The sequence below is a fragment of the Ipomoea nil genome, unplaced genomic scaffold (genome assembly GCF_001879475.1).
Source record: "Ipomoea nil cultivar Tokyo-kokei standard unplaced genomic scaffold, Asagao_1.1 scaffold0268, whole genome shotgun sequence".
NCBI classification, from domain to species: domain Eukaryota; kingdom Viridiplantae; phylum Streptophyta; class Magnoliopsida; order Solanales; family Convolvulaceae; genus Ipomoea; species Ipomoea nil.
Window position 1 is genome coordinate 3,532,069 of NW_017616696.1, and position 20,031 is coordinate 3,552,099.

The 20,031-nt window shown below is 39.2% G+C and overlaps 1 protein-coding gene across 1 annotated transcript; it reads left to right on the forward strand.

The window, feature by feature from the left end:
* Nucleotides 1-17,855: 17,855 nt before the first annotated feature.
* Nucleotides 17,856-18,590, forward strand: LOC109152930. The gene has a single exon (XM_019300626.1). It carries the CDS (start codon nucleotides 17,856-17,858, stop codon nucleotides 18,588-18,590), a length of 735 nt encoding a protein of 244 aa, XP_019156171.1.
* The last annotated feature ends 1,441 nt before the right edge of the window (nucleotides 18,591-20,031 follow it).

Sequence of the window (20,031 nt, forward strand, 5' to 3'; positions counted from 1 at the left end):
GATTGTGTTCAACGGCACCTCCCCGGGGAGAGTACTCGGCGGTACCTCCCTGCAAACCAAGGCATTATTCTCAAAAGCCCAGGGTCCTCCATCCAAGACATAATCCACGTCCGTTCTATGAAAGAAAACGAACAAGAACACACCCCTCTGGATTTCCGTAACCTGAACCCCTCTGACCGGTTGCCAAACGGAAGCTAAAACCTGACGCATAAACTCTAGCTTCACCATCCTCTGAGTTAGGAACCTTCCTACAACTTTCCACGTCTCCTCCACATCCTCGCCAGCCTGCCCTACGTCGTCCCCGACCGGCGCAAAAGCCGTCTCCTCCTCCTCCAACGACCATTGTGCCCACTGTTCGGTGACCACAGCAACGTCGTCATCTCTGGTCCTCGTTCGCTAATCTGGGTCTGGCTGCACTGTCGTCATTAGTGTGTTCGTCCCTTGCTGCTCGTACGCCGACGTTCGCCGGAAAGATGCTATCGGTGCAAAAACCCTAGGAAACCCTAGTATGGAGGCAAAAACCCTAGAGAGTTTCTAGAGAGAAAAAGTTATGTTAATAATTATTTACTAAACATATTGTTAACCATTATTATTGATAGGGATATGGACTCGGGCGTTCATTTTATTGGATAAATCTTGACCCAATCGGGTGAAGAATGAAGCATTGAGCAAAATGTTAAAGGATTTGCTACCAAGGGTAATGGGGGGACATGTGTATGGCTAGAAATGAAAGCAATATGGTGTCTTACATTTGTTGAGCATTTGGAGGGGTCTCTACACTATAAATAGACATCCTTCCCTCCCCTTAAAAATCATCCATTTGGATCATTTAATCCCTCTGGTCTAGTGGTATGGGTTCCTAACCTTCAACTCATACACTAGGGTTTGATTTCTATAACTTGTATTATTTATTTATTATTTGGGTCAATATCTCGGACTTTGTATTCACTCTTTTGGACATAGCGCCCCGAACAATAATACTACTATTTTTCTACCCTTCCTGTACCTATATATCCAATTTATGGTGAAACTGATTCCAACAGAAGTACAAAACCATCAATTATTAGATATCTACTTCCTTAAAATTTAATAATATTTCTAAGATACCAAAAATTTTCATAAAAATTTTATTCATCTATTTAAAACTTTTCATCTCATGAATCAAACAGTGAGTAATTAAGCAATGAAAGCACTGTAGTGCATCATACCAATCCCTAGGCTGCTTAGCTTGCTGCACCTAAACTTACCAGCCCACTAGCTAGCTAGCTCCAAGCTAGGGCTTTGAGAAATTAAAGCTAATTAATGAATTAATAAATTAAATATACTAATGTAGTAATGAGCAATTACTATATATAGTGGGAGGGACTGAGGACATATATATAAATATAGAAAAAATGTATGCATGTATGTAGGAGAAGATACAATAATATGGGTGGGTGGGTGCATGCTTGCACGCGCGTCTCGTAGTAGCATATATGCATCTGTTGTGTGGAAGTGGTGCAGAGCAAATTGGGTTGTTCAATGCATTATGCATATGCAAATGGGAAAATTTAGACAGGGATGGAAGTTGAATAAAACACAGATGTGAGGACCAATTTTGTAATTAGTCCAACTGTCAATTTGGGGACTGGAAAATGACCCTCCCACCATTCATTTTGCTGCACCACACTTCCTGCAACTTTTTGTTTAAAACGTTTTGCAACTTGTAACTTGTATAATATATAATAATGGTAGTTATACAAGCCAAATTTTTCGTGGTCCTTCACCTTAGCTTTGCTCACTCGCTCAAATGTTAATGAAATAATACATATGTGGACTTCGTTGGAAAGAGGGGTGAGGTTAGAGCAATTACGTTAGAGATATTGTAGTCAGATTGTGTGGCAATTAGATTTGTTAGAGTTGTGAGAAAAAAAAACGATGTTTGTTTAAAAAGACAATACTAGGGCAAGATTAGGATGATAAATTGTCATTATAGATATTTGTATAAAAGTTTTGGGGTATTTGTAGACAAATGTCTTTGAACGCTCTCACTAAACCATTTTTGGTTCAACGATCAAAAATTTGAGTTAGGGTGGAGAATTTAGGCAATCGTTATGCTCACGGGTAACAGTGCCGTTATGCACTGTTATCTCTTTTTTTTTTTTTTTTATTTAATTTCATATTCGTTATAGTAGTATATGTTCATAATTTTATTACTATATGTTTATAATTGTAAGTTCATAATGTTTATAATTCAATAACTGTACATTCATACTTCCATAAATGTACATTCATAATTCCGTAATTGCACATTCATAATTCAATAACTGTAACTTAATAATTTTCGAAGCTCTATGTTCACAATTTTAGAGCTCTATGTTCATAATTTTATCACTATATGTTCATACTGTAAGTTCATAATGTCATAGCTCTGTGTTCATAATTCCATAACTGTATATTCATAATTGCATAACTGTACATTCATAATTGCATAACTGTACATTCATAATTCCGTAACTGTACATTCATAATTCAATAACTGTAAAATCATAATTTTCGAAGCTCCATGTTCACAATTTTAGAGCTCTATGTTCATAATTTTATCACTATATGTTCATAATTGTAAGTTAATAATGTCAGAATTCTGTATTTATAATTTTATAACTTACATTCATAATGTCATAACTGTACATTCATAATGTCATAACTGTACATTCATAATCCCATAACTGTACATTCATAATGGTAGAAACGAATAACGCCGTTAACAGCGAGACAAAATCAAAAATTTTTTTAACTGGAATGACGCGTTTTTCTTAAAAACGACGTCGTTTTTGACTCGTGTCCACAATTACGGGTCCAGGGCATAATTTGCCGAATTTAGGGCAGCGGCATTTCATTACTTAACAGTCACTAGGCATCCAAACATGCCTATTTAAGGCGTTTGGAGTAGGCCCAGTCCTGAACAAGGGTAGGCTGGGCCTTTGGCAAGGGCCCATGCTGGGAGAGGCCCCACCACATCCCCTACGTGTGTGGGTGTGTGTGTGTGTGTGACTTTGGAAACATTTTTCTCCTATACTATATGACCACCTATTTGGAATGGTAATCGAAATGCCATCACACGTACTACATGGTAGTTGGCGAGTTATGAATTGTAAAGATTATATTTTTTATTCAATTATGAAAAAAAAAATTAAAAACAGTTATTTTTAATGAATCATCTAGTCAATGTCATATCAATATAAAAAATGTGTGATTTATAATGTGTATTATATTCAACCATTTTATCCAATTAATTATGTTTCATACTTTGTTATAAATATTTTTGTCGCGTTTTAAAATATTTTGATTTCTCGCCTCTAGTAAAAAAAAAAAAATTTAGCTCCGTCAATGTTTGTAAGTTTTGTTTTATAAATTTTTGTTAATAATTAATTTATTATTTGCCAATGACCTTGTGGCCTAGTGACACGAAGTGACTCTTCCAACTGGGAGATCATGGGGTTGATCCCCCAGTGGGTGTGATATTGACTCTTTGTGCTTGCTTTAGTAGGAAGTAGTTATGAACGTATGTTTTTTTTATAAACTATAATTATTTATTTATGAAAGCACGGATGCTGTTATTAATTATTTTACATTTAGAAAAACATCTAAATTTTTTTCATAATTATTGTTGTATATTTAAAATTTTAAAAAATTTGTAAATCTTATTTCAAGTTATTTAATATTAGTATTTTTTTTTCCTTATGTAATTTAAATTTTAGGTATACAACTATATTTTAACATTAATATGACCTATTTTTTGTCATGCCTGAAACTTATAAAATGATAAGACGAGACCTGGTTTAGAGTAGTGGAATGTCCCTACAACTCTGAACATCATCCTAAAGACACCCTTATAAGTATTGCTCATACATTCACAAAGAGACTATACATATTATGATTAGACGTCAACGTATCATAATTAATCATTCTATAGAATCCTTATATATGAAACTCCCCTTAGCCATTTAATTAAAGCAGTTGCTAGTTACAAATATGTGATAAGAAAATGCATGAACAAATATAATTATATAATCAAAATAAATGTAAAAGTACGTACATAATCTTATAACTATAAAAAAAAAAAAAAAAGTTATATAAGTATATATAAAGAGAAAAAAAAAATCAATACATTATATAAAGGACAAATATAAAATTGAAAATAATTTATAAATACTAAAAAAATAAGCATATTATATTGATAATGTAGTGAGTAGTGACATGTGTATTCCTTGTCCAATATGCCCCCACTACAAAACGTACTGCTTGAATTCTAGCTTCAGCAAAATATTATCTCTTATTTTTCTCACAGAATTATACTGATAATGCAATGACATATGCATTCCTTGTCCAATATTGCTGAAAAAATCTTTATGATAATTTTGGTAATTTTAAATCAAATTTAAAATTTAGGCCAAATTTCTCATATTTTGGTATAATTTTAGTAACATTAATTTAATAAAAATTGTAATAAAAGAACAAATATGATAGTATGATACTGAGTAATAAGTCATTGAATTAAAGTTATTTAAAATTACTATATGTTTCACGTGAGGCAGTCTCATACAAGATTTACTTTTTTCGAATATGTCTTGTATGAGATAATGAGATCATCTCATGTGAAACGTATAATACTTTCTAGTTAAAATGTAATGATTTTGATGATTTTGTTGGAACCGAGTCCACCATAAATTGGATATAGATGTATAGAACGATGGTAGGGAAATAGTAACTTTATTATCCGGGGCACTAGGCCCAAAATAGTACATAAAAACTCGGGATACTAGCCCAAAATGACAGCCCAAATAATAAATAAATAATAACAGATGTAGCCCCAAAGAACAGGCTAGGAAATACTAAGGACAATAGTGTAGCAAATGAGAATCAACCCTTGGTGTGAGGGTTGAAACAATGGACAAGAAATCACTAGACCATGGCGCTTGCATTAATCAGACCGTGATGGCTTAAAGGAGGCAGGAACCCCTTTTTATAGTATTTAAGAGCTCCTCATGTCTTGCCAAGTGGACGGAGATGCTTCATCCTTCATGACCACTACCCACATGTCCATGCCATCCCTCCTTCTGCATCAGAACGTCTTCCCCACCCTAGTACCTCACTTGGTTGCGTTGTCAATGGCGTCAAAGGTCTCGGTGCCATCAAAATAGGTGTGAATAACCTCGGAGTCCTATTCGGGGTCCGCTACCCTGCCCGCAAGGCCCTTCGATTATGTTTTGAGTGCCATTTTGTAGGTCGTTCTGTCACCTCCTTATTTGGTTTAAGAGTTTCTTCTATCCGGGATCTCTTGGAAGGCTCATCTTTTTCTTCTCTTTTGATCCGGTTCGCTTCCTCGACTTCGGCGTAACAGTCTGCCTTGGTCATTAAGGCAACGTAGGTACCGGGGTCTTGCGCTTAAGGATTTTGTACATATCCCCAACCCTTAAAGCCTCGATAAATATGATAATGGTTTCGTCTACCTCTGCTACACTGGTTCGCCAAAGGGTGAGAAAATTAGTTAAAGTTCCACCTACCTTTTGTTTCACCGTGGTCGGGTAAGTGAAATGTTTTTTTTGTTATTTCTGCCCCTCATAAAATGGGTGGTAAATCTCATTGCCAGGTCATGGAAAGAGTCGATTGATCTCCCTGTTAAGTTCGTGAACCAGCGTTGAGCCCTGTCGTTAAGGTCATGGAAAGAGTCGATAGATCCCCCTATAAATCTCGACGTGCTTGAGCACTGTTGTTAGCGGCACCCTTCTCCTAGCTTGTGAAGTGTTGAGCCGGGTGGGTGAAGGGTTTGCTTGAGTGTTCCGGTCAACGGCCGGTTAACAGACCAGACTAAGAAGCGCCCTCCAGTGCTGCTGGGTCGCCCAGTTTCCAATGACGTTGGTGATCTCTTGGGCTAAAGGTTAGACATTAGGCTTGACTGCCGACGGAACCCGGTTGGTCACGCCGATAGTAGGGTCACCTCCGACGGCAAAGGTGCTAGTCAAACTTCTCGTGTGCTCCGAATGGGGAACCGTTCTTTGTGAATCAGATTGAGCCTCGACTTGCTTGCTAAGGAGTACTTGCGGGTGCAGGGAACACTGGCTTTGTGATTGGGCCATTTTGGCGTATCTCGGGGTTTGATTGAGTAAAGGGAAAGGGTAGAACAGGTAGAGACTAGGAATGATGCCAATGATGATTTTGTTGGAACTAGGTCCATCATAAACCGGGTTGAAAAATAGTAGCTTTATTACCCTGGGCGCTATGCCCAAAATAGTACATACAAAGCTCTAGATATTGGCTCAAAATGGCGACCCAAATAATAAATCAATAATGACAGTTGTAGCCCTAAAGAATGGGCTAGGAAATATTAAGGACAATAGTGTAGCTAATGGGAATTGACCCTTGATGGGAGGGTCGAAACATTAATGGACAAGAAAACACTAGACCAGGGCGCTTGCATTGATAAGACCATTATGGCTTAAAGGAGGCAAGGCACCCCCTTTTATAGTTTTCAAGAGCTCCCCATGTCTTGTCAAGTGGACGGAGATGCTTCACCCTTCATTACCACCACCCACATGTCCATGCCTTCCTTCTGTCTGCATCAGCACGTCTTCCCCACCCAAGCCCGCTGGGAGTGTAATGGCCGGCGGTGACCGGCAGGCCACGCTGTCGGCGCGATCATGAAAATTTGTAAATCTACCAGCCCGCAAATGTCGGAACAAATAGAAGTAGTAACATACCTCAATACACGAGATTGAGTAGCTTGGTGGGTTGGGACATGCACGCCATGTTAGAAGTTCTGGCCTGGGTTTGATCCTTGTTGGTAGCACCCGCACTGCCATAACCCGTTAGCCAGTTGTTGGCAGTTTTACCCCGGCAAACTTCTTCTCTTTCCTCTTCGATGTGTTTTTGGGCCACCATGCGTTCCTAACCCAACAAGATTTAGGTCAACCTCATTCTTTCACTATCCCACTTGGGTCAAGACTTTCTTTCACCATCCCCATTTGGGTCAAGACTTTCTCAATAAAATGGGTTCCAAAGTCCCATGGCCCCATCAGCTTTTATACGCACTCATAAAAAATATTAAATTTTATGTTGTTCTATGCACTCATTAAAAAATATTACATTTTTATAAATTAGTACACATTTCAAAGTGAGATTATTTCACACAAAATTTATTTCCATCCTTATGGAACAGAATTCTCATTCTCTTAAAATTCATTCCCTAAACTAAATATGACGTAAATGTGGTTAAATTAAAACTCGAACTAAAAATGGCAATGATATAGTAGTTATGTGACTAAAAGTAAAAAAATTTCAAGTATTATTTAATTTAATTTAATTTAATTTTCTATTTATAACATGATGTAATTGATAAAACAATTATTTTTTAAATCTTTCATTTTTTTAAATAAAATTATAACATGAGAGTTTTTTGTTTTATTTTTTCACAAATACACTTATCATTTTTTTTTCTAAATATGATAGTATACATATTAATTAAATGAGTTCTTATTTTATATTGATGACATATAAATTGATGTCTCATTTAAGTTATAAAGTACTTGTCAACTATCAATGATTGAACTTGCATATTAAATATTCACATAATAAAAATAAAGAGAATTTTTATTTTGAATATTTTTATATATAATATTGAAAGTGAACATTAGAAAGTTATTTAATATTTATTTTAGAAAAGCAATTAAATAATATCCAAACTTAGTCTCTCTAGGGGTTATGCTGCCGCTGTCCACTGGCTCAGAGTGTTGAAGAGAGAATAGACCAAAGACTCCCTCGGCAGACACTCGGCCCCATTGATAATACTTAGTAGAGGTATCCAATAATTATTTTTTAATTTGCAGCTATATTTTCTTCAATAAAAAATACTTTTTTTTTTCTAACTTAAACATTACATATGTTATCTTGTTCCCAACAATGATTTGACAAGTGTCTCATCCATGCCCCATTTTTTCAGATTATTTAATTATTTTTTCATATGTTTTTTGAATATTGTTTATCTTGTAAGCTTTTGGTCTCACAAGTGTGGAACCTGAAAAGAAGAAAAGGTTTTATCTCCTCTTGGCATCCCAAAACTAGAAATACAACTTTTTCTACTTTTAGTCACTTCCATTATTTGATTCATGTTAGTTGAAGAGTTAATTGCCATATGGGTATTTCAAGTATAGTAATTTTTTTCATATTTAGTCCTAAACTTTTAAAATGATCACCCACGATCGTTCGACTTTTAAATTGTTACAATCCGTGGTCTAAGTTAACCACACATGATCCTTCAACTTTCAAAATATAACCAGTCTTGATTCGCTTAGAAGGACCACAGATAATTGCAATTTGATAGTTGAAGGACCATTGATAATTAACTTGGATCACGGATAGTAATAATTTGAAAATTGAAGGACCATGTATGGTTTATTTAAAATTTAGAATTAAAAATAACAAAATTAATATGGAACAACCTCGGATGGTATTAACTCTTTATTTGAATTAGCTACGCTCGTCCTCAGGACTTCAACCCCACACATATTAACGGGCCAAATTAATTATAGAAAAGCATCCGTAATTATATTGTGATAAATCTTGTTTTAAATGCTTGGGTTACCCCCCCCCCCCCACCCCCACCCCCTCCAAAAAAAAATCTTGTTTTAAATAATATAATTTGTGATAGAGTTAATTCCATTTTTTTGTTCTAGATTTATAGGTGACAGTCACTTTAAGTTATTTTTTATTTGAACATCCACTTTTAGTCTTAGTATTATTGTAGCATGACCATTTTTGTTTCTTTATCAACAAAACAGTTTAAATATCGTTAAATAGAAGGACATTTTGGTCTTCAATTATGTATGTTTTCAAAAAATAAACATAAAAAAATAATAATAATAACGGTCAGCCTACTTTGTATGAAAAAGATTGAAATGTCTTTATATTTAATGGTATTTCAATGATTTTGTTGATGGGAGATTAAAATGGTCATACCACAATAATACTATGACCAAATGAGGATGTTTTAATAAAAAAGGACTAAAATTGAATTGTCACCTATAAATCTAAGAAAAAAATAAATTAACTCTTTCATTTTCTATTCAAATTTTTTTTCATCTTTTTAACTTATCAAAGGATTTTGGAACTTTTTTTCACATTTTTCAAATACAAAAAATATACATGATTTCATTTACCATCATCATTATTATTACGTACAACTAGGACTAAGGTAACAAGACCCCAACAACTTTTGCACTTGCACACTCAAGTTAATTGACCTTCAAAGGTGGATTGAGAATTGTAGAACTTTTAAATTTAATTTTAAGTTAGAGGCACAACAAGAGAGAACAAAGATGTTTAATTTACTTCACATCAATGTCCAAGAAGCCTAGGAACAACCCCAACCAATGTGTATCATCTCCAACAACAAGTATTATGGTACAAATTGTCAAGATCAAACGTTTATTACTATGTCAAAAGTTCTAATTAGTAGCGAATGTGCATTTTCATTTCCTTATACTTGTGTAACAGTTTGCACTACGTTTCGATGTCATGATGGACTTGACTCTTTGAGTTGCTGCCCAACATAGAGGACAACAACCACACACCATTAGCTGAGTTGCAGCTGTTGGCTTATTACATTGTACTTCTAACAAAGTGATCATCACATGTTTGTGAAAATGTCTCAGTAAATTTTATTTCACTATCTATAAACTAATCGATTGTATCCATGACCTTATAACCATAAAATATCATTTTTATTATTCACCTGTCTCATTTTGCCTGTAATATTTACTATTCATTAGTCAAGCTAATTCTTTCACTTTTAATGTAATTTCTAAATATATAAAATTATACCGTATATACTAATACTAAACTTAATATTATGAAAAATTGAATTTAAAATAACTTCAGTCGAACCTCGTTAATCGAACCAGACAAACAAAATGAGACAGCGGGAGTATATTGTACCAAACGAGGAAGCTTTAGTTTGAAGTTTGAGAGGTTGCTTTTCCATGGTGTACTACGTTACGGCAAATTATTCTGTGGACCCAAGTCCACCTTGTAAGATGAACTCTGGTCTAAAAATATACAATTTATATACGAAATGTTCATAATTTTATGTACTAAATGTTCACAATTTACATACTGAATGTTCACAATTTTTAATACTAAATGTTCACAATTTACATACAGAATGTTCACAATTTGAATTGTGAACATTCTGTATGTAAATTGTGAACATTCAGTATATAAATTGTGTATTTTGACTCAGATCCACCTTGCAAGGTGGACTCAAATCCATGGCATAACTGTCACTACGTTACGCAGGACACAAATTATAGCATTGATCATGACCGACCTGCATTTAATTGCGGACTCTGGTCCAAAATGATATTTAGATTATATGTCGATAGTTAACATATTATGTACCTTCAGTTTACAGATATAAATAAATGGAAGATACATAATATGTTAGCTACTGACACATAATATTTTAATTACAGATATGCAATATGTTAATTGTAGTATGTAATATATATGTTAAATGCAATATATAATCTGAATATTATTTTGGACTAAAACTCACAATGAAAGGTAAACCATATTCCATGATCCATAGTATAAGAATTTACTACAGAGTGTGGTTCAAGTTAAGCACAAAAAAAGTGATTTCACTTTCCCTTTAGATTTTAACATGTGGGTTATGAGTTAAAAGAAAGCCTAATTTCATGGGATTGGACTATATATTCTATGGAGATGAAGCTAGCTTTTTGACCCAATCCCAATTCCCAAATTAAAGCCACCTCCCTGACTGATTCTTTGGCATGGTTGTTAAGGCTTTGACTAAATAATGATCCCCTTTCTTTTGAAAATGAGTAAAATAATAATATCAATACCAATGAGATATTATATCTAGCACAAACGAATAAGTTTAGCCAACTCTATTAGATATATTTTTAGTACTAATATTTATAAGTGTTTGATACAACTCATTACACAATACTAATATTAATTAACAGTACTCAATATTTAAAAAATAAAAAGATATGAAATTGAATTTTTTTGTGAACACAAACATACAAGTACGTGAAATAATTGACCCATAGACAGTTCAGTTGGTTATAGGGGTGAAGTTTGAAAACAATAATTCAGGATTGAGTCTCGTCAACGGTGGTGTGAGAACAACCTCTCAAAGTGAGGGACACTTGTGTACAGTAAAGCAAAGAGAAAAGTCAGATAATCAATATGACCCCTCAGGGCCCACAAAGGTAATTTGTAATTAAAAAAAAGGATGCATGCCTTAAGTCTTAATTAACAGGAATAATCTGGCAGTTAATGCCGTTAGAAAGTGAAACAGCAATACATCATGCATGATTTCATCGCGGACTATCCCGCACAACAGACAAAAAAAAAAAAAGCACTGATATTTGTTTCATGATAATTAATTTATTTGTTGCATGACTATTCATTTGTTAATTGTATTAGACTTGGTCAAACTAAGACAAGGTATTTGGTTGGGTGTAAAATTTTCAATCAAATTCAACATCCTTTAAAAGTTAAAGCTATGTTAATTGGTGGAAGGAAATTGCAATTTTCTAAATTCGATACCTGGTTATTCTTTCCAACTTTCAGATCAATTGAGTTGCTTATGCAGGCTGGTTATTATTAATATTATTATTACACAAGGATATTTCAATCTTTATATCACTCCTTTTCTTTACATTCCCAATAATTCTATTCCTCCATAGTTGATGTTATCACATCTTTGCTTGTTTTTATAGTTATTTTGAATCATCTCCGTATTTAAGTTCTTTAATTTTGATTATTTAATACACATTTTCCTTGCTATTATCATTTAATTATGGTTCACACTGGTTTTGAATGTTTTACGGTGTTTGTTAGTGTTTTTGAACCATTTTAGGTCAAAGATATGAGCAAGGGAAGTTCAAGGATGAGTTTTGAGCAATTTTGGACAAGTTCGGGGCCCAGAGGACTCGACGCGTCGAGCCAAAGGCTCGACGCGTCGAAAATTTCCAGTAGCATCAGAAGTCGAGACCAGCAGGTCTCGACGCGTCGGGCGCAGCAGGTCTCGACGCGTGGAGAATTGGCTCGACGCGTCGGGCGCAGCACGAAGTCGCGAGATATTTGAGTCCAATTTTGTACCAGATTCCTATTTCGTCTCAACTTTATACCTACTATAAAATCCCTCCTTCCTCAACCCTAAAAAACAGACCGGGGAGAGATTTTTAGAGTTCTTTGTAGACAAGAGAGAGAGAGATCAAGAGGCTCAAGTCGTCTTTGGAAGCAAGGAGGAAGCCAGGGAGATTTGGGAGAATCGCTTGGTTAATTCTTGTACTCTTCTGATGATTTGTAATCATTTATTCATATTTGCTATGCATAATTTAGCCATGCTCGACTAAATTCCTTAGGGATTTTTGGGTGAATTTGTTTATGAACCTATGTGCCTAGTTCGTTAATTTCTTAATATATTTATGTTTGGTTTTATGATTTGTGTTGCAATCTTGTTTTAATCTGTTGTTGTTGGTGGTTAAAGGCCTAAATTACTAGCTTCACAGTCATGTTTGTGTCACCAATGGGAGTTGGGGCATAAATTAGGGCACACACGATTGCACCTAATGGTTGGTCCTTGGGAAAGGGGAACTTATTGGGGGAAGTTTATTCTAGATTATTGCTCATCGGGAGATGGTAGTAATTAGGAATAATTGAATGCTGATCTTTGATCTTATTGGGTGTTTAAGCCATGGGAGTGGAAATTCACTAGGAATAGAGATTACGGGAGTAATTCGATTCCACTTTGCATTCCCATACAAATCTTAATTCCAAACCAAATATTACAAACGTTAATTGGCACTAGGTGATTAAACATTGTGATCCCAAGAATCCTATCTTGCTCTATTGTCTACAAAACCTTGTTACTTATTTTATTCTGCTTATTATTTTATGCAATCAATCAACCTTCAAGTTTTGTTCGGATTAGTTTCATATGAGTAACCTAGTAGCTAGTGATTAGTACACCACCTCTCTGTGGTTCGACAACCCGAATACTCCGGGTATTATTTGTTTGCCCCAAATTACAGCAATCAATAGTCCATACCAAACAATGTAATTTCAATTCCTACTTTATTCTCACCTTATTCTTATTTCCCACCAAATTATAATTCTTTCCCCCCCTAATTTCCTCATCCCAACCAAACACCATGAGATAGTATCTTTTACAAATTACTAGGGTTAACCGAAGTTTTTAAAACACTAATCATTAACCGAACCAAAGTTTTTTTTTCGTTAACCGATCGGTTAAGCGATTAATCGAACTTTTTTAAGCTAAAGTTTTAAATCCTAAAAATAATACATGTAATAATAAATTCAATTAAAATAATACATATAACAATAAATCCATAAGAAAATATACAAAAACAATACCATAACAACGTTACAAATTTATAGGAATTTTACATATTAGATTATATATATATATATATATATATATATATATATATATATATATATATATATGTATATATATATATATATATATATATATATATATATATATATATATATATAGGGGCACTCTCTCATACGGACCCGCGCCCATGAGAGGAATGAGAACGCATGACAGTCGTCCACGTGTCCAGATTAACGAATCAGATGTAATTTTTAAAAAAACGACGTTGTGGCATTTTTATAAATAACTCAAACTTTGGTGCATGTAAATGTGTTATAAATGCAAGTAGTTGGTGTATCTTTGCAAGTAAAAAGTGCAAGTAAAGTCACTTACAAGTGCACCTACTTTCACTTACAAGTGTAAGTAATTTTACCTTGTTAACATTCATGCACCTAGGTGCAACTACATATAACTTTAGGTGCACCTAGTTATAACGTTAGGTGCACTTAGTATTGATGCTCAGTGTAAATTTTACTTGCACCTGTGATACATTTTACGTGCACTTGTAATACATTTTACTTGCACTGAGGTGCATTATATGAAACTGCTACTTGCACTTGTAATACATTTACTTGCACTTCGATGTTCCATTATTTACGAAAATGTCATCGCATTTTTTTTTTAAAAATAAGTGTTTCTCATTCGTTAGATCTGGACACATGAACGGATGACATGCGTTCTCATTTCTCTTCTGGGCGGGCAGTTCGCACCTAAACAGAAGGAGGAGAGGGGGAGGGGAGACGAAGGAGAAGGGTGGCGGGGAAGGGGTGGCTGGCGGCCACCCCGACGTTCTCTCTTTTCTTTTCTTTTTTATTCATCAAAATAGATATGTCAATAGAGACTAGGTAAAATATAAAACAAAAAATTAGAGTAAATGTAATGTTATTTTTTTAAAAATAAAATAAAAGAAAAAATAAGTCCAAGAACAACTTTAGTTTCTAGGATTCTGTGATTTGTTTGTGAAGTCCCAAATTTATGGTGAATATAATGAGAAAAGAAAGCCATATGGATGAATTCATTAGCATGCCTTGAGAAAGCATATAAAAGTAAGTTATAGTCAAACATATGACTTCTACCAGCCAAAATGAATTGAGTGCTTGGAGTTAGGTAGACCCACCTTCCTTTCTCCTACACAAATTACATGAAAAAAGAGACAATCTCTAGCTAACATATTGCCGCCTATTAAATTTGAAATATAATTACTTGCACTTTACTATAGGTGGCTACAATGTCATATTTAAACTTTTCACTTTGCCCACTCATAGAGGGGTAGCAACTTTAATTTGACTTGGATTTCTACTTTCTTACTAGGAGTTGCAGGGGCGCATCCAGAGCGGGGGAGAGAATAATGGGGCAGTTTCCTCACCCCCACCCCGTTATATTTATAGGTAAAACAGAATTGTAATAAGTAGTTGTTCTATATTGTCCCATCAATTTTCAAAAAAAATATTGTCCCACAATTAAATAGTGCAGTTCATAATTTTTTGAGGTAGTATCTATTCTATATTGTCTTACCATCGGGGTTCGATCCGTGACCACTCATTTAGAATGGTAACAAAGGTGTCATCACATTACATAATAATTGGTCATTTTTGTTTTGATTTAAAAAGAAAATTGAGAATGAAAACTAAATTTTGCTCATAGTTTTACCCCCAAACAAAAAACTCAAGAAATGAGAAAAAGTGTCATGTGATTCTTAGTAATGTAACAAAACACAAGAAATTAGTGGATGGCCAAAATAATGTGATTTGCTTTAGGTAATATATCAATGATATAGGTAATATATCAATCAATATATGTAATTTACTCTTAACCCATTCTTTGAAAATTTGCTTAAAGTTAAATGAAAGTGAAAAATTATATAATGCCTATTATAGAATATTGTTTATTGTGTTCAAAATTATATTTCCCACTTTACTAGTGGGGTATTAGAGAAATTAACGGGGCGTTTTTTTTTTTTTATTATTTTATTGAGTGAGATAACTGGTTTGAAGATTTAAGGTTGTTCCATACTCAAAGTTAAGGATCGAACCATTGACATTTAGTTAAGGATAAATGAGTCCCTTCTACTCAACCACACTCTAGATTAAATTAAAGACACTAGTAAAATGAGACCAATGGGCATATCTAGTCAATCAACTTAACATAAATGTTGGCTCACTAGCTAATCAATATAGATAACAACACAATAACTAAGCAACTATCTAATTGTCTCTAGAATAAACTATAAGCATTATCCCTTCTTCCAATATCCTCATTGGTCTTCCTAACACCAACCCGTGCATGACTTTCCAATTCAACACATTCATAACTCCTATATCTAGGGGTGAGCAAAATTAAATATCAATTAACTGCCTGATAATCGATAATCGAATTGACAGAAAAATTTAGTTTTTGGTCAGTTTTGGTTATTGAAGTTAAAAAAAAAAAAAAAAAAAAAAAAAAAAAAAAAAAAAAAAAAAAAAATCAAATTATTCGGTATTTTGACTAGATTTGAACATATGTTAACGCCAGGTCATTTAAAAAAAAAAAAAAGTTCATAACTTCACAATCAAACTCAAACCAATTAATTAGCAATTGTTATTGCATGGACCATGGTCCATCCAACTTGGCTAGACCATGACCCAAAACTACGCCGTTTGATTATTAAAAAAAAAAATTTCGGACGTTAGTTTTACGGCGTTAACGTTCGTTGTTTGATTACGGCTATTGTTTCATTTTCTCATCGCCAGTCATTTGTTTTGTTTTCTACCTCCGCGATTTGCAGCCGTAACTTCTTCATTCGCCGCAACTTATTCATTCTGATGGATATATTATACCCACGACCCGACCCGGGGTAGCAACATGGACCCGGAGCACCTTGGTGGAGCCCAAGAGCAGCACGAACCCGGGGGACCACGGAGGTGCCCAAGAGCAACACGGACCCAGGGGACCACGGAGGTGCCTAAGAGCAACACGGACCCGGGGGACCACGGAGGTGCCCAAGAGCAACACGGACCCGGGGGACCACGGAGGTGCCTAAGAGCAACACGGACCCGGGGGACCACGGAGGTGCCCAAGAGCAACACGGACCCGGGGAACCACGGAGGTGCCCAAGAGCAACACGGACCCGGGGGACCACGGAGGTGCCCAAGAGCAACGCGGACCCGGAGCACCATGGAGGTGCCCCGACCCGAGCCGAGCTCGGCACCACCCGAGCTCGGGACCCGACCCGACCCGGTCCGCCGGGGCCCGGTCAAACTTGAGATCTAACCACCCCGGATTTAAGGGGAGGCGGTTGGGGGGTTTGCTTGTATAAAAACCCCCCTCCATGTCCTAACAAAGGGCAATTCATTCCACATTATACGATTATTACACACTTTTGTCCTACCGAATCTTTGTAATAGCCAAATACTACGGCAATTAATATAATATACGGTCCACCGCGACCTTTACGATATCATTCTATATTATTCGTTAATTATTCTTATTACGTTCTTATCCGGATTTGTTGATTCGGGTCCACCCCGGGTTAATTAAATCCATCATTGGTGCTCTTGTTGAGAGCTGCTGTATAAGCTTAAGCGCTCTCCTCACTATTGCTCATCGACAGCGATGGCACGATCGAGATCCGGCTCTCGTCATACCAATGGTTCCCGCGGCACCCAGCTCGTCGCGAACGGGAACGGCCCCAACGGGGCCCCCGCCCCCAGCATCCAACCAGCCGCCTCCGCCAGGTCGGGGGAGGATCTGAGGGCCCAGCTCACCAACCACCGTAGTAGTGGTGCGCCACCAGCACCCCCCGCCGCCCCCGCCCCAGCTCGCGCGCTCATCCGGGAAGGGGTGGCGGTCTTCGAACAAGCTTCCACCGCGCTGGCGCGCGTCGCGGCAGGTCTCCGAGCAGAGGAACAAGCCGCCTTGGGCACCGCCGGAGGAGCGCCGGCATCGCCTCCGCCTCCTCCTACCCGAGGGCGCAGCGGCCCGAGCACCCGACCGCCCCAGGCACCTGTCACCCAGGGGGAGGTCAACTCGCCTCTCCGAAGGAGGAGGAGATTCCCGCCGAGACCGCCAGCGCAATGACGATGGAAGGGCGCCGACCCAAACCAGGCCCGCCCTGGAGAGGTTGGGCGATCGTGTGACAGCCCGGGATAGGTTGGGTCCGAGGCCGGACAACGGGCCGCCGGCGGCAGAGTCATGCTCCCGCCGGCCGCCACGACAGGGATCGGTCACTCGGAGGTCGCCGAGCCGTGGGCCCCGCGCCCAGCCGCGACACGAGGCAGCCTCGCGCGGGTCAGCAGGTCGGGTCCCCCGACTCCACCCGCGACGCGAGCAGGCCTCCCGGGTCGAACGATCGGGAGAAACGAGAGGTAGAGCTCCGAGCTCCCATCGGGTGGAGGTCGAGAAGATGCAGAGGAGGATGGACGAGCTCCAGCGGAAGATTGATGAGAGGGACGGGTCTCCGGAGCCCCAGGACGTGTTGGCCTCCCCATTCGCGGACACCATCATGGCAGAGCCCCTACCTCGGGACTTTCGCTTTCCCACCATTAAGGCATACTCGGGGACCGCGGACCCGCGGGCACACCTGACCAGGTATAGAGCCGCCATGATGATTACCGAGGCAACAGATGCCATCCTATGCAGGGGGTTCTTCGCCACCCTGGACGGGCAGGCACACGATTGGTTCGGATCCCTCCCGGCGGGGTCCATCTCCACCTTTGCGGACCTCACCCGACAGTTCCTGTCCCATTTCGCCACCAGCATACAGCGGAAGAAGCAAATTGCCGACCTGTGTGATTTGAAGCAGGGGAGCTCGGAATCACTAGCCGAGTACCTCGGCAAGTGGAAGAAAGAGGTCATGGGGGTCGCTGACTTCGATGCGAAATCGGCCATGGTAATTTTCGGGAACAACTTGAGGTCGGGCGCTTTTCACCAGGACCTCATCAAGTACCCCCCCAGGACCTACACCGACCTGATGGACAAGGCAGCAAGGTACGCTGACGCCGAGGCTGCCGAGAAGATGAAGAAGGAGCAGGAAGAAGGAAGAGGTCGAAAAGACAAGGCACCCCAGGAGGAGCGCAAGGCGCCCCGACCGCACCGGCGTGAGTACGCTGAGGGGCCCAGAATGAACCCCACACGCTGAGCGCAAGGCGCCCCGACCGCACCGGCGTGAGTACGCTGAGGGGCCCAGGATGAACCCCACACGCTATCTCACCCCGCTGACACAACCCGTGGGTACTATCTTAACGCATGAGGAGGTACCGGGACGTGGTGCTCCAGCTACTGGGGCAGCTGATCAATTATGAGGTCCTACAGGTACCCCGAGACCAGAACACAGATGCTGACATGTTATCCAAGCTCGCCCAAGGGGCCCCAGAACATATCTCCAAGATAGCCCGAATTGAAGATTTCAAGAGGTCGAGCCTGGATGTCTACCCGGTCCTACCCGTGCAAATCCGACCTCCCTGCTGGTTGGACCACCTCAAGGAGTACAAGAAGACAGGCACGCTACCTCCCGACGAGGTCGATGCCAAGCTGGTGAAACGGCGAGCCCCCACGTACGTGGTCATGGGGGACATACTCTACAAGAGGTCCTATAACGGCGCCTTGCTACGCTGCTTGTACCCAGACGAAGCCAGGTCAGTCATGGAAGAAATCCACGAAGGGACCTGTTCAGCCCACCAGGGGGCCTTCGCCATGTCCCGGAGGGCCATCTTACAGGGGTACTTTTGGCCCAAAATGGCCAAGGAGTGCGCCGACTATGCCCGGGGTTGCGAGACCTGCCAACACTTCCAAGTCACCCCCGGCCGGCCAGCCAGGAGCTACACCCCCATCAGCTCGGTCATCCCCTTCTCCAGGTGGGGAGTGGACCTAGTGGGAGCTCTGCCCATGGGGTCGGGAAAAAGGAAGTACCTCATAGTAGCAGTGGACTACTTCACCAAGTGGGTAGAGGCGGAACCGCTGGCAACCATAACAAGTGCCCGTTGCAAGCACTTTGTGTACAAAAATATTTTGTGTCGTTTTGGGGTCCCGATGCAACTCATCACCGACAACGGACGCCAATTCGAGGGGCAAGAGTTCGAGGGGTTCTGTGCAGAATGGCACATTACCCACAACCGGGTAGCAGTATGCTACCCTCAAGCAAATGGCCAGGTGGAAAATGCCAACCGCACCATTGTGGGTGGCCTGAAAAAGAAACTGGAATCCGCGGGAGGAGCGTGGGTGGAGGAGCTCGACGCCATTCTTTGGGCCTACCGCACCGCCCCCCGGAGGGCTACTGGGGAGACGCCTTTTTCCTTAGCCTACGGTTTCGAAGCCCGAGCTCCAGCGGAGGTAGTCATACCTTCCCGACGGGAGGAGGACTACGACCCTGACACGAACGAGGAGCACCATAGAATTGACCTCCACATGATTGATGACAGGCGCGAAGCAGCCGCGATTCGAGTTGAAAACTACCAGAGGCAGACCAAGGCATATCACGATAAGCGGGTCCGACCCCGCTATTTCCAAGTGGGTGACTATGTGCTCAGGAGAAGGGAGGCGAGCCAGCCCCAAGCCGGAGGAAAGTTTGCCCCTAATTGGGA

What these genes read in the sequence shown, in the direction of transcription:
- LOC109152930 (XM_019300626.1), top strand. Translation starts at nt 17,856, where the DNA reads ATGCAGAGGAGGATGGACGAGCTCCAGCGGAAGATTGATGAGAGGGAC.